We start from the raw sequence: 25,478 nt of genomic DNA on the forward strand, positions 1-25,478 counted from the left end.
TCTCCCTCCACACACACACACACACAAACACACACACACTTTCCACCCCTAAATATGAACCGTGCTGCGTACAAATTTCCATCAAGTCCTATTGGCAGACTTCCTAAGCTGAAACAATAGTTAATATATCTCCGTTTTTGATATATTGATCAAACACATCTTTACTCTGGAATAAGGTCCTTGTGAGTTCAGTGTAATCTAAAACTACAAGAGCACTGGGAGAGTGCAGACTTCCACCAAGGCTATTAGTCCACTCTGCTATATGACATGCAAATCTGCAACCACTAAATATGTCCGGATATATTTTTAAAACTGCAGTATCAAAGTATATTTCTGTCTAGTTGAAGTTTCACTTCTAAAAGAAAAAATGAAGTGAACTGAAAATGATGAAGTGAACTGTCTAGTTGAGGTGAAACTAGCCAGAAGTTTCACTTCAGCTGATGTCATTGAATTAGATTATGTTTTGTCAGTTACATTTAGTTGCATTTACTGCCATCTACTGGATGTTCAACTGTATGGCATTTAGTGGGTCAAATTCCCCATCTCGCAATGTTAAAGAAAGTGAAAAATAATCTTTGGATCCTCCCTGTGATTCAGATATACTCCAAAATTTAACGAGTTCTTCCCCGGTCCATGCTACACATTTCCGTCAAGTTTCATTCAAATTGAGCTTTTAGTTTTCCTCTTGAGTAGTAATCCTACAAATGAACTGCCCTCACAATTACTTTGGCAGACTTAATAATAAAGGTCAGATACAGGGTCCATCCACAACACAATACTTTTTTTTTTAAATTTTTTTTATTTTATTTTATAGTACTCTATTAATCCCCGAGGGGAAATTTCTTTAAAGTAAAGTATATTAAAAAAGCTAATATAACGCAGGACACACCTTCACTGACATTGTACTTAGGTGGTGCCAATGAACTGCAACTAATCACATGAACAAAACTGGTGCAGATTGAAGAAACTGGCTTTTTGGGGCCCCCGGGTAAGTTGACCATTATGCCTGGTTGGTCCTTCAGCCTTGGCTAAAGTGACTTTTACACCTACATTTCTCACTGCATTACTCTTGAGTTAAAAGCCACAGTGACACGTTATTTTACAAATGAATTTTATACGCAACTCATATTAAATCGATGCAGTTCACATACAACTGCAGCATGAAAGAAGTTACACGCACGTCACCAAACCAGCACTCCTAAAATACAATCGATAACAAGTGCAGTAAATAAGTTCCCGGATTTGACTGCGCTGATTCGTCATTCGCCGTCTCGTATAAAACGCGCGCTCGTAACTCTGCGCGTCATTTCCGTTCATTCAAGCTCGAGTCGAACCTTCGTGCCGGAAGTGAAAGAGGAGGACGAGCGTGCAAGATGGTGTCCACCAAGAGAGGAGTGCGCGTGAGCTTTCCAACTAAAACAAACGCGGAGCAGCTGACTGATGTCCAGGTACGTGTGTGTGTGAGAGGTTAATTAAACCCGCGGATGTTCAGAGGTCACGGAAAGGTTTTAGCCCGCGACGGTAGGAAGCCCTGCGCGAGCCAGTTCCGCTGAGGTGAGGTGCTCACGTGGGCACAAACCAACACTCCTCTTAAAGTTTGTAAACGTGTCGATGTTAAAAAAAAAAAAAAAAGTACCATTGAATAGATCACATAGGTGCTGGATTCACATTATTACTGACCTTTACTGTCCCGTTATACTTTCTAGTGTTGAAGTTGTTTTGCCAATAGATGTCAAATGTTTACAAACTATTTATAAACTGCTATCAAGTTGAAATCTGTGGGAAAGAAAAGAAGCTTGATATAGTTAATTCCTTCGTGCCATTTCTGTCTATTATTACGCATAAACTCTTTAGTCATAAGTTTATTTTGAGCCAATACCGGAGAACTAAATAACAGCTGCGACCGAGATCAATAAAACACGTGGATTCTCGGCAGGTCTGTTCAGAGGTGAGGAGTGAACTGCGCTCAGACTAACCACCTGGTACCTTTAATATGATTAGTATTGATTATTAAAGTGAGCCGTCGATGCAGTTTTTGGAAATGAAGACAAACACGTGTCGCGTATTTTGTGAAGTTCCATTAGTTCTGATGAAGTCACTGAAGTCTGGTGTCCAGTGGTGGAAAAAACAACAAACAAGAAGCTTCAGATCATTTACTTCTGGTAAAGTACTAATACAGTAATATAAATATACTCCATTACAAGTAAAAGTCCTACAGGAGAATTAGCAGCACATTGCTGTTAAAGTAAAAGTACTTGTTGGGCCTCTCTGAGTGATATATTAGTATTTATGACATCATTAGATTATTAATAATGAAGCATCAGTGTGTCATCAGCGTGTCGATATTGGAGCTAGTTTGAACTTCATGTGCAGTTTTATTTACAAGATCATCAGATAAATGCGATCCACAAATCTGTTTTCAGTTGTTTTTTTTTAACCTTTTCTCTAATCTTGGATTTTTTTTGATGAGATATTGGATCGTTTGAACATTTATTGAAATAAAACTTAAGTGAGAAGTTTAGAGTGAAAAAAAATCGCTATTTGACGGAGGTGTCTGCGACTCGGGTATCTGAAACGTGACCCCCGACCACACCGATTGATGGAAGAGGTCAGAAAAGCTGTTAGAAAAATTACTCCGGGAGGCTCGGTTCAAAATCAAACGCATCGGGCATTTTATTCTTGCAAGAAGGAGCAACTACGTGGACCCTCAAAGAGAGGTGTCCAGCAGTCCTCCCCCCGGCAGTCCTCCCCAGCGGTCCTCTCCTCCGCCGTCCTCGTCTTCCTCGTCTTCCTCTTCCGCAGTCCTCTTCCTTCAGGCAGCTTTTATACAGTGTGACAAACAGTAGACCTTCACCCCCCATTCCCTTTGTATCTTCTTTGTATGGTAATAATTAGATGCGGAAAGAATCACTTGCAAATAAGACCGAAAACAAAGGAAACTTTTCGGAGCCTTCTTGACAAAGAGACTTTCCGGAGCCGCAATGCGAACGAGAGGAAGAGACAAATCTTTTTTTTTTTTTCCCATCAGAAGCCAAACTGATTGAAAACCACCGGTTGCATTTATAACAATGTGCTGCATTTTGAAAGCTTGTTATATTATCCATTATGTCAAAAATATTTTTCTGAAGTAACTACAGCTGTCAAATAAATGTCGTGGAGCAGGAAGTACAATGTTTACTTCTGAAATGTTGCGGAGTGAAAGTATAAAGCAGCATCAAATAGAAATACTACAAAATACAAGCACCCTAAAATTGGAAATTAGTAAATGTAATTGGTCATATTCCATCTCCTCTTGCTGTAAAATGCATGTAAGCTATCTTGATTGTTGGGTTCTGTAGTTTTAGCGTGTCGTATTGATTTGGGACACGGTAGCAGAAAGTAATGGATTCAGGCCCGAGAGGCACGAACACGGTAGAGAAGTCAGAAAAGTACCGAGACCACAATCGGTTTGTTTTCATGTTTTCGCTGGACTCGTTCGCGGTCAGAAAAATATCAAATGTCACCAGCCTCATCCTTTTTTTTTTTTTTTTTTTTAACTTCCATCTCACAATAAACCCGCTCCGTTAACGGTGTCTTACTTCCCCTCCACAGGCCACCCCCTCCACCGGCCGCAGGACCAGGAGGGCCGTCAAACCAGCGGAGAGCCCGACCCAGCATGCTCTTGCGGAGACCCGCTGCCAGCTGGAGCGAACCGAAGGAGGACCTCCAGAACCTTCCTCCGCCGTGAAAAAAAGATGCACCAGAGCTTCCAGACTGCACAGTCCACAGCAGCCCTCCACGCCCGTGGGCTCCGTCCACGAAGCGGACACGTCGGACCCGGAGTCCTGCTGCTCCGCGGTGTCCGACGTCGAGCCCTCAGTGACGCGCAGCAGGAGGGGGGAGAGGGGGAGGCAGCCCCGCGTGGTCAGTCAGGAAGACGAGGACCCATCGGAGGTGGAGTCGTGCTCCTCTGCGGTGTCCGCGTCCAAACCCGTCCAAGCCAGCCGCCGGAGCACGAGAAGGAGGACGGTTCCTCGAGGTAGCGCCGCAGCTGATGTTGAGGCGGCAGACGTCGAAGTCGACTCGTCTCGGAGAGTCACCAGAAGTCAGAGAAAAGCGACCCGCGGCGGATCGTCCGCCAAACAAAAAACGGAGGACTCCGAGCTCTCGGACGCCGACAGCTGCGCGTCCGGCACCCACGGAGCCGAAGTCTCCAAGTCCACCACGCGCAGAGCTACGAGATCCACGAGGGAAACGCTCCCCATCCCGCTTCATCTGGACGAGCCGTCGGCGGGTTCCCGATCTCCTTCCCGGACGAGTCGACGGACCAGAGCAGCGAGAGGCACGGCAGCGGTCGCCGTGGACGCGAGCGAGCCGCCGTTTAGCGACTCCGAAGGGTTCGAGTCCGGGCCCACGTACTCCGTGACCACCCGTCGGTCGGGCAAGACCCGGTCCACGGGTCCCAAAGGGGCGGACTCGGACTCTGACGCGACGGTGCGTTCCCCAGCGGGCAGCCCGTCGCCCTCACGAGGCAAAGGAACTCCCTGCAGCAGCTGGAGCGCTGCGGCCGACAGGCGCTCGGTCAAGGACTGCAGTGTTGTTTTGGAACTCGGCTGGGGACCGGCCGAGGAGGACGACGACTCAACGGATGATTCCAGGTTAGAAAGCACGGTGATCGCGAAGGACGCGGACCGCACGCTGTTGGAGGAAGAGGAGCGGCAGACGTCCGAAGAACTAGAAGACGCGAATGATGCCGATCTCCCGTGCGGCGAGGCAGATGCAAAAAGAGAGGGGAAGGAGGCGGACGTCCTCTCGGCAGAAGGTTCCCACGCGTCTCCCTCGGTACCAGACAGCCCCGGTCGCACCGCGGAAGATGTTGGTGAGCCCGCAGTGATCGTCACAGGCCAGCAGGAGGAGCTGTCTGCAGAAGATAAAGACGGGGAGACCTCGGAGATGGAAGTGATGCAGCAAACATTCCCACCATCGGAGCCAGTAGAGCCCTGCCGGTCAGTCGCCGTGACGACATGCGAGAAGGCCTCTGAAATCACAGGGGAGGTTGAAGAGAAGCACGAGGCCGTGGACGCAGCCGACGCGGACATCCGCCCGTCGCAGGAAGACGAGCCTCTGGATGAGGACGCTGTTGTGGAAATGCAGCCCAGCGCGGAGGAGGAAATGGAGGTGAGCCGAGTGAAGAGCGACGCTCAGCGGGTGGTTGAGTCCAGCGAGGTCCACGTGGAGTTCATCCAGGCAACATCGAGCCAGCAGCACAAGGTCACCGTAGAGTCTGACCCTGAACGGCAACCGAAAGACATCGTCGTCCAGAACGCTAAAATAATCAGCCTGCTGGACAGCAGCGACGATGAAGATGAACCTGATGAAGTGGGGGAGCGGGAAGTTTCCGACGAGGACGATGTGGGGCACGCGGAGGAGGAGCGAGGAGGACCTTCCAGTAGGTCGACGGCAGCAGCCGCATCAGTGGAAGGACTGTTTATGGTCGACACGCGGCCCGGACAGGATGTTGATGAGGAGTACTACAGAGAGCAGCCGGGGGAGGAAGAGGAGGCCACGAACACAGAAGTAGAGCTGGGGGAGCAAGACGAGGAGTTTGTGGACGAGGAGTTTGTGGACGAGGAGGGGGACGACGAAGACGCTGACATCCTGTTCTCCAGTAGAAATCCTCAATTGTAAGTAGAGGATTGGTGGCGGCCTCTGATTGGTTCTTACACATGAAGACGTGTTGTTTTGATTCAGGATCAAATATCTGCAACATGTCGGCTAAATAATTCAAGGAGCTTTACACGATATTATCTTATTGTCAAAGAAGCCGTTCAAGCGCGTTGGAAAATGCCGCCTTTGCTCGACGTTAGACGAGAAGATGGAGTTCACACTCGTGTCTGTACATCAAACACGTTCGCTTCGCATACGAGCTCGAACTGGGGAACCAGCAGCACCTCCATGCCACATTAAACCAGAGTGACTTTCTGAGCTACCTGCCGGTTGCACGGTGACCTCGCGGCGATGACAAGGAAATACTAGGACACACAGGCCCCCACAAAACCACACGTTGCTTTTACGTTTGGATTTTATACGGCTTAAACCAACCGCGTTCGTGTTAGTTCAGCGGCTGGGAAGTGGATTGTGTTTTTGTTTTTTTGTTTTTTTTTAACCTTCAAACATGGCCAGGCTGACCGTTTCCATTCTGGAGGCGAAGTTACACTAACCACCTCCCGGCTCCACCTTTACAGAGTGGAGTTGGCCTTCTAATATAACTTTTTAAGTACGGCAGACAAAAGCGTATCGCCCAAAACAGTGAACGTTTGTTTTAAAAGCCCAACACCAGCGATGAGGGTCCATCTCGGGGTCCAGCCCCGTTTGTGGCATTTTGAAGTCACGAATCTCGAAGGATTTTGGGTCGCAAATAAATAGCGCTCAACTTAAGTCTTCCCATCAGTGGAACGAGTGACCAAATGCTGAATAATATCCTCAAACAGCTGGACATTGCAGGTTTCAGGAACTCTTACCCAGTCACAGTAAATACAGCACATGTTGGGAACTATTTTCAGCTGCGCATTAATACACATTTGGTGCTTTATTGAGTACTTCTGGCAGCAGGACGGACCGATTTGAAATAAAGAGTAAATATAAATAGTAAATAGTTGGTTGTAATGAAGGAACATGTCCTCGGGAATCATTAAACTGTTTTTAATAATACGAGAGATCAATTGTTTTCGACAAAACGTGTTGGTAGAATCAGTTCGGTTTTGGTTTTGATCTTCCGGTGGAATTATTTGTTAATAATGAAAATAAATACAGCATGCAGACTGCAGTGCCGCACTCTCGAGACACATCGTTCTACTTTATTATAACTGTGCAGAGGTGAGAAATGAGAGATGACTGCTGCTCCTGAGGAATCTCCTCCTGTGCCTATTTATTTCAGGAAAGAGATGTCCAGCCGTATTGACCCCGGCATCAGAGGGAAGGAGCTCTTGGGGTTATACATCAGTTTTGATGGCAGCAAATCAAAACCCGTCTCCGATTCACTGCAGAAACTGAAGGAAAAGAAGATGCAAGATGAGGTAAATAAGCGATTGATTTTTCCTTTTTGAAGGTGATCTGCGATGCGGAATGAATAATGATCTTCATAGTTATGCAGGGACGAGTAAATCCAATAACACCCGAGATGGTGTTCGTCATGGTTTCTCTCCTGTTCTTTTTGCCTTTGACCTTTTTTTTTAATTTTTATTTTCGAGTAGTGGAGTGTGGATAAGAGTGTGTCGTTGTCCGCAGGTGATGAAGAAGAGCGTCATTACACCAGACTTTGAAAAGAAGGATGCCGTGCCGCCGTACAGCGAATCCAAACGAGCCGTAAAGTTGAAGCACAGAGTAAGTTTTACAAAGCCATGCTTTTGATTTGCAGATTCTCAAGACATGACGACCTGCTGAAGTTGTATCACTTTAATGACTTTTGCGCAGTCAGTTATGACACGTGACCAGAAATGACAACTGAAGTCATCAAATTCCAAATCGGTGCTTCCGACGCTTTTGAAATAACTGAAGTCGTTGTTTTCCCCCCCCCCCAGGCGGAGAGGGAGAAATCTACAGGAGACGGTTGGTTCAATATGAAGGCCCCAGAGATGTGTCAGGAGCTGAAAGGAGACCTCCAAGTCCTGAAGATGAGAGGATCCATGGATCCCAAAAGATTCTACAAGAAGAATGACAGAGAAGGCTTTCCCAAATACTTTCAGGTCAGTTGCATCAGTCTTCTGCTCCTCCCTCTTTATAATCGTGGTGGTGGATCTTTATTTGTGACCATACAACAGTTCTTGTAAAGGGTTGCCGTTTGGATAAACTCGAGAGGAGTTGCGCGTTTAGATGACCAACATCAATCTGTGACTTTAATGTTCTCTGATGTGTGTGTGTGTGTGTGATCCAGGTTGGCACGGTGGTGGACAGCGCAGTCGACTTCTATCATTCCCGTGTTCCCAAGAAGCAGAGGAAGAGAACCATGGTGGAGGAGCTGCTGGCTGATGCAGAGTTCAGACAGTAAGTTAATATCTCCAGAAACAAAGGCAAACCGTACCACTGCATGTGGTTTTATTACATCACATCTCTGCCATGGCTTCATCATTCACTGACAATATTTCAAAAGCGGCGACAGCTCGGCCGGACTGTACGCACGCTGGACGATTTGTTTTTACTTGATATGTAAATTTGGGAATTCTCAATTACTCAAATGGACATTTTAAACTTGCTGCTTTTTATTTAACAATAAAAATTATACTTTTTTTTATTTTGTAAGCCTACGATTGTGCATCATTGATCAGAAAGCATTAAAGGGATAAAAAAAAAAAAAAGATCTCGCCACAAAGTCAGCTCATGATCTCAAGCTTCAGGTTGTATCAGATAGTCTCTCGTGGAAGCGGTTCATATTTCTACTTAAAGGACTTCCTGTCCGTGCTTAAACTGATGTTTTCATTCAGTAATATTTCTTGTAAGATGAATAAGCAGTGAATAAGATGAATCCAGTGGATGTTAGGGGTCACATGTTTATTGCTCGTAGATACCTTTAAAAAAAAAAAAAAACCACACGCATCAAATGCACCTTTTTGTTCTCTCCGCAGCAACAACAAGAAGAGGTACCAGCAGATCGTGACGGAGAAAGCAGCGCAGGGAGCCGGCAAGAGGAACAAGAAGAAGAACAAGTTCCGCAAGAAGTGAATCTGAAGACTTGATATAAAGAACACTGAACTGAGAGGCTTTTCATAATTAGGAATTTTGCAGTTATATGAACACTGTGTGTGTGTGTGTGTGTGTGTGTGTGTGTGTGTGTGTGCGGTTAAAGATTGGATCTGAAATCATTTTTTAGAATTTAAAAACAATCAAATGAAACCTTTACATGTCTATAGATGAGGAGACCGACTGAATAATCCAAGTCATTAGTCTGCAAAGTTATCTGAACAGGCTTATATTTGCCACAATAATTAAAAAAAAACAATAATTATATAATTCATACCGACCTGTAATTTTGTTTGTGTAACATTTAGCTGCACAGTAATCATTTCTAAAAATACAGTATGCCAAAGCAACATTAAAATATTTTTTTATCTGACTGTTTGTGATAATTCTCATAAATACTCCTTATTGTTCATAATGTGAAATTAAAGCTTGTCCTGCAGCAGGACTTACAATATCAGAATCAGAATCATTGCCTATCAAAATATACTGTCATGTTATGGTTTACAGTTTGTTATTCTGAGGTTATATATCAAAAAACAACTTGCATAAAATAAAAAAATAATCTTCTAAAAACAACCTTATTACCAGCTGATGTTGAAGGAAACACCTTTGTTAAGACTTGAACACTTATCACTGTAACTTGTTGAGCAGCACAATCTGTCACACAGTAAACAATGACACATTTTCCTCGGAATAGATCTATAGACGATGTAAGGAATTTTTTTTTTTTTTATACCATTATTTAGATCGTAGCTGTACATTTAGTCAAAGTGCACACCATACAGTCAATCACCTGTTCCCTCTTACACTAGACAACATCTATATTTAGCAGCACTCAAAATAAACTAATCTTTAAGCGTGGCGGTGAGGAGCTTGAAACGGCTTCATATTGCCGTACGAGCCGAATTCCATCTTTTATCGCCGCTAATGAAGAGTGACGTGCAGACGACCTCCGTGTCAAACACAAACACGCGGTTCTGATTTCCGGCGTCGGAGGACGTTTCGGCGTAGAACTACGAAACTGAACGTCTTCATTTCTGTCGAGGCTAAATCTCTTTTGTGTCTCCGGCTCTTTCACTCAGGATTACTTTTGTTCCTCCTCTCCCTCCCTCAAATCTCTTCAGTGTCTCGTAGCTCCTGGCTCCCAACGGTGGCTCTTGGCTACCTTCTTGTCTCTCTTTTGTGTTGTGAGAGATGAGCCCTTAACAGCTGCAGCTTACATTCACTATGTCTCCTTCCCACACACACACACACACACACGCACGCACACACACACACACACACAACATGTTGCTTCTTTATACCCGAGCCAATTTCACACACGGCTTTAGAGAAATTAGACAGCGTCTCAGTTTGGTTTCACCATCGGGGCATTTTAAAATACAGCCCAGCTGACGGGTGGGAGGGAAGCGCTGCGGCTACGCTTTTGAACGTAACCCCTGCAAATTTCCTGCCTTTTCAAAGGGTAACGACGACAAACAGTGTGTGCTGGGGAGGTTTTGAAATTTAAATGGACATGAAAGGGAGATAAGTTAAGATACACGTGTGAGAACTGGTTTGACTCGGAGTGATAAAATCATCCGGAGGTTAAGGCTCGTTGGCGTCTGGATCTGTGCAACTCCGACATACTGCAGGTTTCAGAATCTAGACTCGGAGCAGCTTGTAGAATTACTGCCTTTAACCGTGATGTCAATTATTTACAGGTTCTGAGTGGTGTAACGTTTTAGTTATTTGGTCACTTTGTAGTCAGGTCAGCAGGTTAAAGGTTAACTCGGTGGTCCCAGTTAGTTTTGTGCGTCTGCAAAAGCCTCTGGACTCGGCTGTGGATCTCCTCCCAGTGGGATGGACTGGGCTGACTGGTCCGAAGTCTGAGGAACACAAACACAAAGAAATGTCAGGTTTTAAATCCACAGACTACTTTATCACGCGAGTTTTCAGCAACAGGAACCTGAAGTTGGTTTGACATAAAGCTTTTGTCAATTAGAGCAAACAGACCTGCAAAGCACCACAAGATAAATCTGTTAACGTAAGTAGTGAGCAAAAGAAAAATATTTCGGTCATACAAGCGACGCTTAGTTTTTTGTTTCCTTTCATCTTAATATTTGCTATGATCATTTCTTTTAACTCCGTTTATGTTAGGCCCGTCATGACTATTACAGAATGGACTGATTGCATTTGTTGGAGCTGACCACAATCATTTTTGCAGAATCGTTGAAATCATGTTCATTCCTCTGTATTAAAAACAGCTGAATCAAACTAGCAGAAATATCATATTTCCATCTCTATTTTCACGTCGTTTTCCCCCATCGGAGGTTTGACTGGCGCTCTTTTAATGACATCATCTCGTCGCGCCTCCCTCTCATCCTGGTGGTTTAATTACCCGTAAGTGGAAAATCAGCGCCGCCACCGCTGTGCACTGTTTATTTAGATTATCGGTACCTGTCGTTATCAGTAGTTTCTTTATATATTTCAATAATATGTATTTTGTCATGTCATATCTGCCCGGTGCAATTTTTGTTTACAAAGCCTGAAAGACCAACAGAAAACTATTTTTTACTTGTATGTTCCGACGTTTGATGCCAATAAATGGCTCTTCTTCTTCTTCATAAGGTGTATTATCAAGCTATGATTAGGCACAGTGGCGTGAAATCAACACAAAATGAATCGTTAATAACAATTATTTGTATGACAATTCATCAAAATTCCATGATCGTGACCGCCCTCATTTATGGAGGTAAATAGATATTAATTTGTTTTAAGCGCTCACGAGACAAAAAGCTTTAGTCCATTAAGTCCGAAAAGGATGAAAAATGCCCATCACATTTTGGCCAAGGTGACATCTTTAAATGACTTGTGTGGCAACAAAGGTGTGAAGTTAACAACGATATAAAACACTGAAAAACATATTAAAGGAGCTGGAAGGAGACATTATTTGACATTTTGACACCAAAAAAAAAAAAAATGAAAAGATGAATTCTAATTCGGATTACTCTAATTCATCTAATCTTACAGATTTACTGCTGGACTTTCTGACAGGTACGACTTCTGTCCACTAGTCTGTGCTGCAACCAAACACAAGATGTGAGCGTAGAGCCGAGGCCGACACACACTTCAGCTGCGCCATGTTTATAGGCCACATTTTAAATTGACAGCGCTTCCTCCGTCTAAACATTCATTTTGATTTTGGCTGCTCTACATTCAAATTTTGATGCAGAAAAAAGTAATTTCACAAACGACACGACCGACTGTACATTTCAACCGGCGGCGCAGACGCGTTTCATCAGTGTGTCTGCAAGTTGGCCACAGGCAGTTACGGAGTAACAGATTGCACTGACAAGAATAAATTCCAGCACTGTCTCTCATCCACGTCTATTTGTCGGTAGCGGAGGGGTGATGACTGACAGGCTGGCTGGTGTCTCGGCCCGGCTCGCAGTGTGGGAACGGAAGCTTTTCATCTGTAATCAGATAAACTCACTACCTGCTTCAAAAAGTCATCAAGGACAAATCATCCAGAGACATGAATAGACTGAGACTTCGGGGCTTAAGAGGGGGCAAACGTTGTTACTGGCATCTGTCATTTTCTTTATACATCAAGGGCTCATGGTAAGACGTGCCCCTCTCCCTGTCGGAGGGAATCTACAAACACCCACTTCTAATCTCCCACCCAGCGAATCCTGTTGCGTTTCCGACGGAGAGAAAAGTATCATCCATTTCCCGGAATTTACTTTGCAGTTCAAGATTGTCCATTGATTTTAATGTTTACTTGCGGACTGAGCAAAACGGGAAGGGGAAAAAGGGAAGCCGAAACAAAACAAAACAAAACAAAACAAACAAACAAAAACGGAACATCGGGCCCCGTCGGCGTGTTCAACTCGCAGCTGCCGAGATCGATGACGAGGTCTCTCTGAATGTATTAAACTGTGTGTCGGGTCAAATGCATCAGTCTCAAGCTGAAACACAAATCAATACCATTTTTCTCTTTGTTTTCCCTTCTCTCTGCTTTCTCTCTCAGTAATGAACAAACATGACAAGACATCAGCTTCTGTAATTTAAAAGGTGGAGGGGAATTCATCCTGCCTGTCGAGTGTGATCAAAATTAAAGATTGGATGTGTGTGTGTACACACACGCGCGTGCACACACACACACACACGCACGCACGCACACACAGCAGCAGCAGCGTATGACTAACATCTCATGGGATTTCCATATATTTGCTGTCGACTGTAATTGGAAACTCATACAGGTGTCTCTTTTGCTTTTAAGATCTTTTGAGCAAACACGAGCGGTTTACACAGATGGATCAGGATAAATTCAGGGCAAACACCACAAATAAAGAGGATTATGTTCACTGCTGCTTTGGTGCGAGTATGAGGACGATCAGATTGTTTTGCGGCCGGAAAAGCCGAACTCGGGGCTCGGAGGTGATCCTTACAGTGTTTTGCTGATAAGTATCTGAAGATATAACACTTTACCACAGGCCGAAACTCTGAGTTACAAACACGCGCGCTTGCTATTAACTGCTGCTTCTTATTTCTGGCACTTTGTCTTGACTTTCAAGGAACTCTACATACAGGGCCTCTCTACGAATCGTCAGGAAGGACACGTCACGTTTTATGAGCGTTACTCTGATGACAATTTGTTTTTCCATTTTATTTCGCTGCATATTTAAGTAAACGATATGTAGGTCAAGCTTCAACACGTCCGCAAATAATTTCCCAAACTATTTTTTGGTCATTAACAGAGACTAAAACATTAGAGAAACCATCCGTCTCCAATTCCTCCAGAGGACGCAGATTTTTGGTCATCGTGTTCTTGTAAAATTGAGGCACACAAGTCTTGAATTTGACGCATCCGTTCACTTAAACATTTAAAAGGTTTGGCAAAATTGAAAACATTTTCGAGGCTTTTACCTCTCTCTGAAGGACTGGCTGCCGACATGCAAAGGACTCCTGGGGTTTGACGCAGCCCGGTTGGCCTGAGCTGAGGCGGAACCTCTCTCAGGGCTTTTGATGGGGGGTTCATGTCTGGATGGGGTCCGTAGAGGCGACTGGACTCTCACAAAATCAGATTCCACCTATAAAGGGTCACAGGGCAATTGGGTTTACGAGTTCGATGAGGCGTTTTACTAGTGGATATAATTTAAAACCAAGAAATGATCACGACACACCTCAGAAATAAGGTCTACACTGTTTGTTGTTGAGTTCATGTTTAAATTTGCTTCATTATTTCATTTAAAGTTGACAATATTAAGGGCACTAATTGTATCTCCAGAAGGAAAACGCAGACAGACAATGTTATTGTCCATGAATACAGTATACTAGGAAATTACTGTCCTAACCATCTGATAGTCTAACAACATAACTAAAATGAAAGTGTAATCTATTAATATCAGAGTACCTGCATCTACTGCTCTGATGTCCCGTTGTACGAGAACAGTAGCTCGTTGTATTTCCGGTTTGAAATATAATAATTCAACTTACTCTGGATGTTTTTGGTCTGTAACTCCCGAGGAGAGAAGAATCTACGAGGACAAAAACAAAGCATTCAGAGTAGCTTTTGGACTGCCTGACATCTGGAGTATCTTCTTCAAATAAGACTACACTTTAATTCTGAAATATAAACATGTGTAAGTGTAACCCCATAAACCAAACGTACAAAGGTACATCCGTGTGCACTTGTCAACTGTTCAACCCACCGATGAAACTGGTTGTGACTGAATGAATAGAAGATCTCCTGATATCCTCTCAACAAGTTCAACAAACGCATTATTATTCATCTGGAAGACTGTTACGTGATGTTGTCATGAAGATGTTACTGAAGGCACGGAGACACTTTGACATCGAGTTTATTCATGAAATCCTACTGGCTCACGGTTTTGTCCAAACAAACTTGACAACAAGTTATTTCTGCAGCAAACAGCACGTGTATTAAGTTTGTGTGTGTTTCCAAGAGCTACCTGTGTGGTCAGCTGAGAGGCTGACGGAGCGTCGATGTGTGCTACCAGCCGGCGCTGGGGAGGAAGGTGTTTCCATCCCAGAGACACTACTGCACCGAGGCACCTGCCATAACGCACAATACAAAAAGAATAGCTGTTAAACGGTGTAATTAACTTACTGTTACAGTCTGAATTATTGTCCATACACAGTAAAACACCTGCACAGAGCTGCAGTGAGGAGGTTTCATTCTTCACATTTCAACAGTGTCCCTGAACTCATTAATCAATCCCACAATTTACTGACTTCAAAGAAGAAATGCCACAACAAAAACAGACAAATGTTTCGTCTGGTGCGTTGCGTGAACGAAATAAACAGAATACGTTAATCACAATCAATCCTTCATTTCTTTCTGTTTGTGCAGAATAAAGTAAAAGCTTACTGTTAATTTGTCATCTCAGCCCCAAGTCATTTCCCAGAGAAAATCACAATAAGGCTTAAAGAAAACAAAGACAAACATTTTTCAGAACAACCTATGTCTAAGAAGATTATTTATTTGTAGATTATTTATAGGAATGTGCTTCCCTCTGCACACAAACCAGGGGCTGAGGCTCTGAATCGTGTGCTGATAATGCATTCACCATGGGGCTAAACTACTTCATTAGGTATCTATTTGTTAATTGCAGCTTGACTCTCAATTACCAGGGTTAATTGTTGAGAGAAGATTCCCCCAGGAAATCCAGAGGCGGACAAGCATGCTCCTGTCTTTAATACAATTCCCAGTGTATTCTCATAAATCCCTTTCATGTGCGGGACAAAAACAAACAGCCCCTCCCTAATCATTTCTTTTAATAACAGCATGCGGGTGAATTGTGATATTCATACCTGAGGATTAGATTTGATGTAAATGAAGAAAGAGAAATATTGTGGAGCGGGGGCGGGAGGAGGAGGGGGAGGGGGGGGACTGGAGGACTGGAGGCTGTGTTGTTCTTGTTCATCGACTGTATATATTCCCCACAGCTGTGTGATCAGAAAAATTCCCTTTTATATGCAAATGTCTGATAGCAGTGATACGGCCATAATGAAATTGTCAATAAATAAAGAGCGCCCCATCCTAAATGCAGGATGTGTGCTATTAAAGCGTGCCCGAGTCCCTCGGTGTGGATAACGGGCAAAATTCCACGCACACATACAGAAACACTTTCGTGACGTAAAAATCCATTAACGGCTCAGGTAAAAAGATTAACACTGCTCTGTTATTATGCCCTCCACTTAATCTGCCCGCTAAATTAAAAAGGTACATTTTGGGAAGTTCCCTCTGAGGTTTTGAACCACATCAACTCAGGATCCCATTAATCGTGTAACCCCTGTGCACTGAACACGTGTACTGTTGGCGTTAAACAAACCATCGCATCACGAGGTTGTCATCTGCCTGCAATTGTTGAGGAATACGGCGAATGTTTACAAACCAGGAAAGGCGGCTGGCTCGCGGTTTCTTTCCTAAAGTTGTGGGGCCCCAGCTGCAGGTGGCTGAGCCTCTGCCTGGCGTCCTCAGAGAGCTGGCACATCCTGCGGTGGGTGTAAGGGGACAGGACTCGTGCCCTTGAGGAAACTGTGGACTGCTGGTAGCCAGAGTCTCTGGTCGCGCTGCGTTTGCGTTCCTCCTTGTTTTTTCGTGGACTGCAGCCAGACGGGGATGAAAGGGGCGAGCGTCTGGATCTTGATGACGGCGCAGAGTTTGTCATTCTGGCCTCGACGTTTAGCTTTTCCTTCCCACCTTTCAAAGAGACACACTTCCTGTTATCCGTTTTGGAAAAATGCCCACTGGCTGCCGAAGACAGGGTTAAAGATGGCCTCGCTGGAGAAAGACGGCCCGTCTGCGGTGCAGGGGAAGAGAGGGAAAGAGAGAAAGGAGAAAAATGTTCACATGTTGTTGGAACACGTTGAGCAACTGTCATGTTTCCTATTTTTAAGGTGACACACAACATTCGAGCATTTCTCCGTAGACCGCCATCTATTCCATCGCGGAGGCATCAGTCATTTTAGCCATTAAGGCGCCTGCTTCCACTCTTGACACAGACTTGCTCTCCCTGGACAAAACCATTAAACCATTAGCTAAATCATTCAGCTTAAGTGTTACAACAACGCCGGCCCTCTCAGTCGGCACTGCCACGGAGACAACCTCGGCAGAATTGCTTCAATAATTCTAATGGCCACTAACATCATTCTCCGATGCAATATCTCACTTCCTGCAGGTAATGCCAACCGGGGATAAATAAGTTAAGATAAAATGTTAATTGCATTTGATGGCCATCTCCGGTCTAATATGATAAAGAGGCACTGCCTGGCTGTAAAATAATAAAATAATAAGATAATCTAAATGCTAATTAGGGAAATCACACAACATTAAAACTATTTTTAAGAGAACCTAAATGATGAACAAATCTTCATCCAGGCTGCCATTTGAGAAAGATCAGATTTAATGGAATTAAGACGAGTGTGCGCTCTTCCCCGCATCTCCCACCATCTCTGACTTCCTTCAGCCCTCGTGTCTCTTCTTCGCTGGTGGACAGACACCGAGAGTGAGTCATGTTTTCCTGATACCAGCTGAGTGGCGAAGGCTTGTCTGATGCGATTAGCTGAGATTTCCACTGTTGGTTTTGTGTGATAAAGACACACTCCAACAGAAACTGGGATGTTGATAAATTATAAGGTTAATAATCTACAGCTATGCTAGCGGCTGTGTAATGCTGCACAGTGGTGCGTTGAGCAAAACGCTAACTCCGGCTAACGTGTTCACAATGACAACGGTAACACGCGGACTCTAACCCGGCGTAATCTGTAACATGATCATCAAGGGGAATTCGGATGAAAACTTATAGCGCAAGAAAATTGCCACAAATCAGTAATGCTGTGTTCTGATTGTCCATGTGCCCTCTATGAAGTCCATGCAGTTGACAAGTGGACAATCTGAACACAGCGCAAGACACTGAGTGTTTATTTATCAGTGCAGTTTCAGAGGTTTTGAGGAAGTCGCCACAGTTCTAAATCTCTGTTAGAGCGGGACATAGTTTGTCAGCTGGGTGGGCAGGTAGTCAGGGAAATGCCTGCGCTGAGGATCCATTAGGAGAGAGGAAATGGAGAAATTCTAGTGTCTGACAGCCACAGCGGTGCTCTGATCCAGACATCCCCCTGAGGGGCCACGAGAACACTGACAATCTGCTTCGCTGTCAGTGACATCCCATTTAAACAAATAGCTTAGCGTAGGTTACCGCACCTGGGAAATGCATGGTAGTGATTTTGGCACAACATGCCAACCGCTGTGTGATGGATCATATGTTACTAACAGGACTATTTGTGAAAGATTTTCATTCATCCTGTTTTTTTTTAGGAACACTCTTTTCCAGTCCACCTAGTGGAACATTATTCTGCTGAAATAACTCATGCACACACACACACACACTGCACATGTGCGAGCAGAGTCCCATAAGACCATAGAAGAGAGGATATTTTCATTTATTGGTAAATATATAGTAAATGTTTTCATTGTTCTACAAATTATTTCACTAAATTTACTTTTTGGTCGGTAAAATGTCCCTAAAAATAGCAACAATTGTCCATCACAATTTCCTGTAGCCATAGGTGATGTCATGAAAGTGCTTTTGTTGATGATTAACTCTGGCAGTAAACATTAAAAATATATAATTAACTATTACACACGACAACGAATATTTTAAAATCTTCAAACCTGAGAATTTGACAGCAAAGAATTTGTCAAAGAAGTTTTTATCTTTTTTTTTGGCATCAATCTATCTATATATATATGCAAAAGTTTCAGATTGCAACAGTGGATGGGTACATGTCATGAAACAAAACTTGGGAGTGCCCATTGTAGAATAAAATTCTTAAAAAAAAGTTAAATGTCATTTAATGTACTTGAGGAGTACAGTCAGCCTTTAAAATCCACAAGGAGGAGCAGAGGAGATACAGGTGACCCACCACTGGACACTCAATGTAAAACAAGAGACTGACTGACTGGATCTGTGCAAACTCCCATCTCGTCAGACATGTGAGAGAAGCGTCACTATCAGCATCACCAATCTGCTTCTCTGTAATTACATTCACAAGGAGAGAACAGATACCCTTGAAACACTGCCAGTATGGATAGATAGATGCAGTAGCCATGGCAACAATAGAAGGTGGGTATGTACAGTGGAAACAGACAAATGTGATGGCGAGCGATACCGCTCATTAGAGCCCTCCAGAGATCAATCCTCACATTTCTAGCTGTGGTCAACACTCGCACACGGACGCTGAGTGTCTGTCAGGCAGCTCTTTCAAAGTGTCTTACATGTTAACAAGAGTTATAAGGCAGACAAATCAAGAGCAAACAAGGAGACAGGTCATTTGAAATGTGACACCCCGTGTGTGTGTGTGTGTGTGTGTGTGTGTGTGTGTGTGTGTGTGTGTGTGTGTGTGTGTGTGTGTGTGTGTGTGTGTGTGTGTGTGTGTGTGTGTGTGCGCACACCTATGAGATGTAATAAAGGGACACACTTACAGGTGAAGCAGCCCAGCTGTCCCTCCCGTCACTCTCTTCTATGACTGATGTCGTGGTAAAATCCACTTTAGGGGAGATTCCCTGGAGGGAGACGGACAAGAGAACAAACCTTTAACAGGGAGGAGCAGACAAAGGGGCAGATAACAGCACTGCTTGGAACACCAATTTACAACCATAAATCTTCAATCTAGGCCTGTGTTGAGAAAAACAAATTGCAGAAAATAGAAAGGCTCCAGTGATGTTTAAATAATATGGCATTTGGAGAGAGACATCTAAATTGCTATGTAGGCTCCCAAACACAAACACATAAAAGCAACAGTGAAGGGAATGGTGTTTAAAGACATTTAAATATGCCAGTTAGTGCCTCGGAGGACAAGGGGAGGACAGAAAAGCAACCCGCAGACACGGCGAGATGAAGGAATGAAAGCGGGAGGAGGTGGAGAGAGAAAGAGATGATATAAGAAGAGGAGGAGGAAGAGTACAAGAGATGAGATGAGGAGTGACTTAAAAGACAGGAAGTTTGCAGTTTATTTTTCTTGTGTGTATTGCTAGGGCAGTTGACAGCTGCATAAGGAAAAGTGCCATCTTTTCTGAAGAAAATACTTTGTCTAAGACAAGACAGAGCTTTTGAATTGGGTATCTTGGAAGTGTACCTGCCTGTCATGTGCACAGGCGAGGAGGAACTGAGATACGGCGGAGGCTCACTTAGAGGAAGCAACAATCCTTCCAGTCAATGAATGACACGTAATATTGGTGCCAATCATGCTGGATCGCATGGTGAGCACAATTTGTGATATGTAAATCGATGTATGGACAGACAGGAACACCCTCCCCACTTTAACGAATTCATTAGCACCTTTACAGCCATGAAATACATGCGTTACATCCGCAACCGTACTTATCCAACATATTTTAGACGCAAGTGAAAGATAAACGTGAAAATCCTTCAGTTTCACTCGAAAAGTTAAGAACAAATTTCGTACAACTTCAAAGACTGCTAAAGTTGTACAAACCTTTCTGTTTTCTGTGTGATCTTAAAAGATACCCCTGGTCATGATGACAAACACATCAAATAAAGCAGTATGATTAAATATAGCACAGCTTTTGCCTATTATTTACATTTGATTTGAACAATTTATTTTATTATACCACAAATTTTTTTTTAAGCATTTATCAGGGTTCAAAAGAATAAAATCTGCCACTGATTCATTCCAACTTATTTTCCATGCATGTTAATTGTCTATACTTGTTTTTGTTTTTTTACATTTTGTTATTACATATTACCAATAAATGCAATTTTTGTTAATTTCACAAATTACAAACTCATGCTGTGCAATCAAACCTTGTTCAACTCCTCTCTCTATGAGCATCATATAGATTTGATGAAGAGTTAGAACAAGCTGAAATATAGGTCAGTCAGTGAGGAAGAAGATGGCTTTAATGACCCTAAAACTACTTAAAGAAAATAAAAGGCAGAAGTCTATAATACGAGGTTAATATATATACATATATATATGTATATATACGGCGGTAGAGCTACATGAAACGATACGAACAGTTGTAGCAATGCCAGCAAATTAAGGAATCGAAGCTGGAGCAAGAACAATGCCAAAAATAATTTTTTTAAATCTGAAAAGGTAATTTACCAGGTCAGTCTCTGTTGTTTACAGCTTGGCGAGTTTCGTTGTACAACGCATGTCATATGGTGATCAACATCATTTGGTTAAAGGCTGCTCCACTGGTTTAAAATGAACCCGAGGGCGACGCCCATTAGGACGCACCGACTGGAAACAATCCCCAGTGAAGCGTGTCCAAACCCGTATATTCACACGGTGAAGGTAACACCAGGCCAGTACAATATAGAAGGTGTGGGATAAATCCATATCTCTGACTACTGGATATTCCTTCTCTGACCACACGTGTGATCAATCGTGGGATCACGAGAAAGATACTTTTAAATTTACATTTTGCTGTAATTAGAAATAAGTGGCTTGATAAATGGGTTTTATTGGTCACACTCAGCAAAGACTTTTTTTTTTTTTTTACTCTTACATTAACTCTTTGGAGCATTCTTGTAATTAGAGAACTCGTGTAATTATTTGAGGTCTACTAATGTTTGTTTTGGAAAAAAAGAAATAAGAGGAATGTAGGGAAAACAGCTTACAGGAAAGCTGGAGGATCTTTTCATCAGTGTTTCTCTTTCTGTCGCTCCTGCTCTGGACCTCAGTCTGGGACCAGGGTACAGGAAATCTCTGGTGTTCTCATCCATCGTCGCCAAGATGTCACCTTCTAAAAACCATACATAGACACAAAAAAACCAGGAACACACACATACACACAATCCATGTTGAAGGTCTGTTTTTTGCAGTGTAAAGACTGCATACAGTGGAGACTTAACTTGCCCATATGGCATCATCAGAAAGCGTACCTGGAGGCACCAACTGAATCAGCTCAAAAGATGTTGTGTCAGCTAAGAGGAAGGAAAGCATAAACAGACTGTGAGCTAATGATCGGTATCTCAGCTAATAGCCTATAAGCTTGCATCGGATAGGATTCAGGACTAAGAGATGAGGAAGCAAATCCCAGACGGCCGTTTACCTTCCAGGAGGTCAGCTACATCAGCAGGGTCAACAACGCCAGGGAAAGTCTGGTCAAACAGACAGAGTACAGACAAAGCAAATCAATACTTATAACAAGATCAGGCAGACAGGCCAGTATCTAACGCTGCCACTGAGAAAAGAAGGCACCTTTTATTGGAGTTGAGGTGTCAATGTTCAAACTGGCGGATTGCTGGTTCGAAAATCTTTAATTAATTAAAAAAATTGCACGTTGGGCGAAAAACGATGGCTACCTTTAAAAAAAATGTTGCCCCCCCCCCCAAAGTACTGTGTGCACCGAAGCAAGAACAAAAAGCATAAACATGTGCATTAGGATTTGAATAGAAGAAAACAACACTATGATGGACACGTTCTATGATTATTCCAATGCAGGTAAAAGTACAATCAGTAGATGTTACTATGTCGGGCATACGCTCAAGGGTTGTGACATAAAGCCTGTAGTCTCCCCACCATCTCTCTTGGTAAGTCTGAAAGAGACAGCCACAACCAGATGGCAATCTAGCGTCGCAGCCGGGGAGGCCTGCTTTATTTCTGTAATAAATTGCATTATTCTCACCATAGCAAAAAACATTTTGTGTTGGAAGAGTAAAGGGAAGACCGGGGGCAAACAGGGGGTCTTCTTGTACTGGCCCATGATGCACACACTGAGGTAGATATCATTCTTCTTAGAAAGGAGCACTCCTGGGCACGTGATCTGCACACAAGCAAAGTAACACATCAAACATGCTGCTGTTTTAGTCCCTGATGGTTGGATTTTTTTTTTTCCCATTACTATCAGCCTTAAACATGCAGCTGCTGTTAAGAGAATAGTACATCATGTTTTAAAATGGAGCAGACATCGTGGACATAATGTACAATTTATAGTAAAAAAAAAAACAACAACAATAATGAAAATATCAACTATACGAGCCACATCCTCCACATTTTCCATCTATCAAACAGGATAATTAATTTAAAATCCGACCCACAGATCAAAGAGCATCAAAAATCATCAGTAAACTCCAAGTTGCTTCAATTTAACTGGGCTTTACAGACATTTGAGCCTTGTGGCTCAATATTTAGATGATCAGAGACATTTGTGTTAGTTAATGACTTAAGTAACGGAGAAAGCAGAAAAAAAAAGGTACTATTTTGTAATAATACAATTTGCATTTCAAAATACGGGTTCACTAAGTATGTTAGCGTTTTCCCTCACAAACAAACACAACTGCGTTAAAGACATGAAAAGACTTTATTCCGGTTAAATGTTTAATGTCACATCTTCCTCATCAGCTCAATGAAGTCAATCTTTGTTCAGCATCAGCGATAACGCTGCTGATTAAAGTTCACGAGGATTTAGGATGACGCATTTACGGTGAACTATTTGAGTAAATTAAGTTAACATCTATCTTACAATATTTAAACCCTTTCACCTGCTGTGTGTTAAATTACGACAGGTAGCATTAGCTGGTTAGCTGTCTCGGCAGTTATCAAATGTTTGGCTGAAGGAAGAGGACGTGCGGCTCGATAAGCTAGCTCGACAACGCACCAGGTCCGTTTCTGGGTTTTGAGCCAAAAGCAGCAGCATTAAAACGCACTTACGGCCTGGATGTCCAAGGACACGGTACATTTTAGTGACCTCTGATTCACTTCGGAGGAGAAAAGCTTCTTCTTGCTCGAGGCCATTCTTCCAACTTTTAAAGTTCGTTACCATGGCTGCCAAACGGCAACAGTCACAGAGCGGATGTCGAGTCACGTGACCAAAGAGTAGCAAATCACAGCCTCTCTCGCGCGCGACAACCCCGCAACACTTACGGATACACGCGCACGCTGCTCATGTTGCCTCCAAACTTCTCGACATCTCAACCGATATTTGTGTTGAAGTCCCTGGAAATCAGCGGGTTGACACTCAGGAGTGCGGGTTCAGTTCGCAACAGAGAAAGAGCTCATATGAACAAATAGAGATTGACACATGTGGCCAAATCAATAGAAAAACACAGTTCAACACGAAATGGTCTGCACTTCTGTAGCACCGTCTTACCTTTGCAATTTCACTGTTTCACACACACACAAACACACAAGAATGGCGACACCGCCATCGAGAGCAACTTGAGGTTCAGTGTTTTGCCAAAGGACCCTTCGGATAGTGAACAAGAGGAGCCGGAGATTGAACCACCAACCCTGGATTTAATGGGCAACCCACTCTACCATCTGAGCCCTCCCCCTACCCCCAAGGTGTTCTTCATTTACGGTCTCATCTGAATCATAACCAGTATTGGGTTTCTTAGTGTTGTTATGAGAGAAACAGGTACATAATTAAGAGATTAAGTGTTTAATGGCTGAATATAATACCACCAGAGATTATAATACCATCCAATGAAGTCAAAATATAAGTCAATAACAGTGGGGAAGCATGCATATTTGTACGACAAAAAAATTAGCTGCCAAATGAAGGCCTCAGATGAAATTTAGATGGATAACCAGTCTGTCTCCCCTTTGTATTCAATCATCCATGTTTTATAGTCAGTAAATAACCAGGAGGAAACCTGTTTTGATTTTAGTCCTGCAAGTACCAGTCATCCCACTGTTACAAATCTGTGAAAATAATTCTTTATAGCCAGGGAGATGTGGAGTTTATAAACGCAATGAAGTGTGAAGGATCGTCCTGCCACAGTGCTCTGCATTTTATTCATGCTCAGTCTGTGTCCGTCTGTCTGTCTATTGCCTGACACCCGGGCTCTTCTCCTTCTCTCTGTCCGCCGCGTCTCTTCCAACAACATTGCCCTTTCCGTTACGATTAACTGTCTGGGACATCACCTCAGAACTGGAGACAAAAACATATTAACATGAATCACTCAGATGGTGGTATACACATCATAAAAAGGCAAAACAAAAATAACATTTAAAAAGGACAAGATATTTGAGTAACAGATTTAGTTTCATATTTATTTATTTATTCCTGATACCATACTGTTTTACCTTTGAATGTGAGTTAGTCTGTTGTCCCTGATAAGGTTGTTGAGTTTGTAGTAATCCAGGTAAGTTCGAGCCACATTCCTGCCCAACTTCATGTCTGAAGAAGGAGAGTTAAAGCAAACTGTCTTTGGCTGAGCCTCAGTAACACTGATCAAAACATGTCTGAAACTGGTGGTTACAGAGCCATTAGAGTAGCGACACAAGGGGAAAATGTAACATCAATCTGCACAAATCACTATTGTAATCAACAAAGTGTCAAATGACTATGTGTGATGTAAAAGGGGTCACTCATAGTGACAAACCCACAAAGTATCATTAACTAATTTTGCTGTTCCCTTCAGCTCTATGAAGCATTTTAGCATCCTTGAGCTAATTGTTTTGGTTGTATTACCAATAATTTTACTGCTGGCTTCTCTGACTGCTCTTAACAGGGAATTGTTTTACCTAAAAAGCTTTGATAAACAGACTGTACACTAACGGCCCAGCAATAACAGTGGCTTGAAAACAAATAATAAACAGGCTTTTAGCAAATAAAGAGACCAAAAATGAGTGAGAATACTGGACTTTTCATTAATCAGATGGAAAGATAGAAACCATGGAAATGAAGGCTCATGCTGCTCTGCGTCTTCTGAACTATATAAACTTAAAATATATGTTGTTGTGTTTACTACATTTGGTGCTCCTCACAAGTGGTCAGC

General features: G+C 43.1%; 3 protein-coding genes across 10 annotated transcripts in view; 1 reads left to right on the plus strand and 2 right to left on the minus strand.

The window, feature by feature from the left end:
* The first annotated feature begins 1,235 nt into the window (after positions 1–1,235).
* On the plus strand, positions 1,236–9,088 carry dnttip2 (deoxynucleotidyltransferase, terminal, interacting protein 2). Its single transcript, XM_069699000.1, has 7 exons — positions 1,236–1,448; positions 3,592–5,663; positions 6,917–7,055; positions 7,267–7,362; positions 7,560–7,724; positions 7,913–8,022; positions 8,601–9,088. The coding sequence occupies exons 1-7, from the start codon at positions 1,374–1,376 to the stop codon at positions 8,695–8,697; spliced, it is 2,754 nt and encodes a 917-aa protein (XP_069555101.1). The 5' UTR covers positions 1,236–1,373; the 3' UTR covers positions 8,698–9,088.
* spata6 (spermatogenesis associated 6) lies at positions 8,510–23,594 on the minus strand. The gene is made up of 11 exons (XM_069699028.1): positions 23,407–23,594; positions 22,382–22,519; positions 21,806–21,854; positions 21,636–21,677; positions 21,372–21,496; positions 19,208–19,288; positions 16,119–16,526; positions 14,673–14,775; positions 14,197–14,237; positions 13,627–13,790; positions 8,510–10,583 (listed from the first exon to the last, which is right to left on the minus strand). The coding sequence occupies exons 1-11, from the start codon at positions 23,488–23,490 to the stop codon at positions 10,475–10,477; spliced, it is 1,344 nt and encodes a 447-aa protein (XP_069555129.1). The 5' UTR covers positions 23,491–23,594; the 3' UTR covers positions 8,510–10,474.
* A 63-nt stretch (positions 23,595–23,657) lies between these two features.
* The window catches only part of LOC138621179 (cytosolic carboxypeptidase 6-like), a 293,612-nt gene continuing 291,791 nt past the window's right edge, over positions 23,658–25,478 (minus strand). For 4 of the 8 annotated variants that reach the window (XM_069699016.1, XM_069699013.1, XM_069699015.1 and 1 more), the window contains exons 12-13: positions 24,784–24,877; positions 23,674–24,628 (exon numbers count right to left, since the gene is read on the minus strand). In XM_069699016.1, the coding sequence (XP_069555117.1) occupies positions 24,523–24,628; positions 24,784–24,877 (200 nt within the window). In that variant the 3' untranslated portion in view covers positions 23,674–24,522. Of the gene's footprint in view, positions 24,629–24,783; positions 24,878–25,478 lie in introns of all 8 variants that reach the window. The other 4 variants (XM_069699010.1, XM_069699011.1, XM_069699018.1 and 1 more) reach the window with 4 other exon arrangements.

This window comes from Brachyistius frenatus, unplaced genomic scaffold (assembly GCF_029030835.1).
Source record: "Brachyistius frenatus isolate BFR_SWC_R1_liver_20210118 unplaced genomic scaffold, ASM2903083v1 Contig_29, whole genome shotgun sequence".
NCBI classification, from domain to species: Eukaryota; Metazoa; Chordata; class Actinopteri; family Embiotocidae; genus Brachyistius; species Brachyistius frenatus.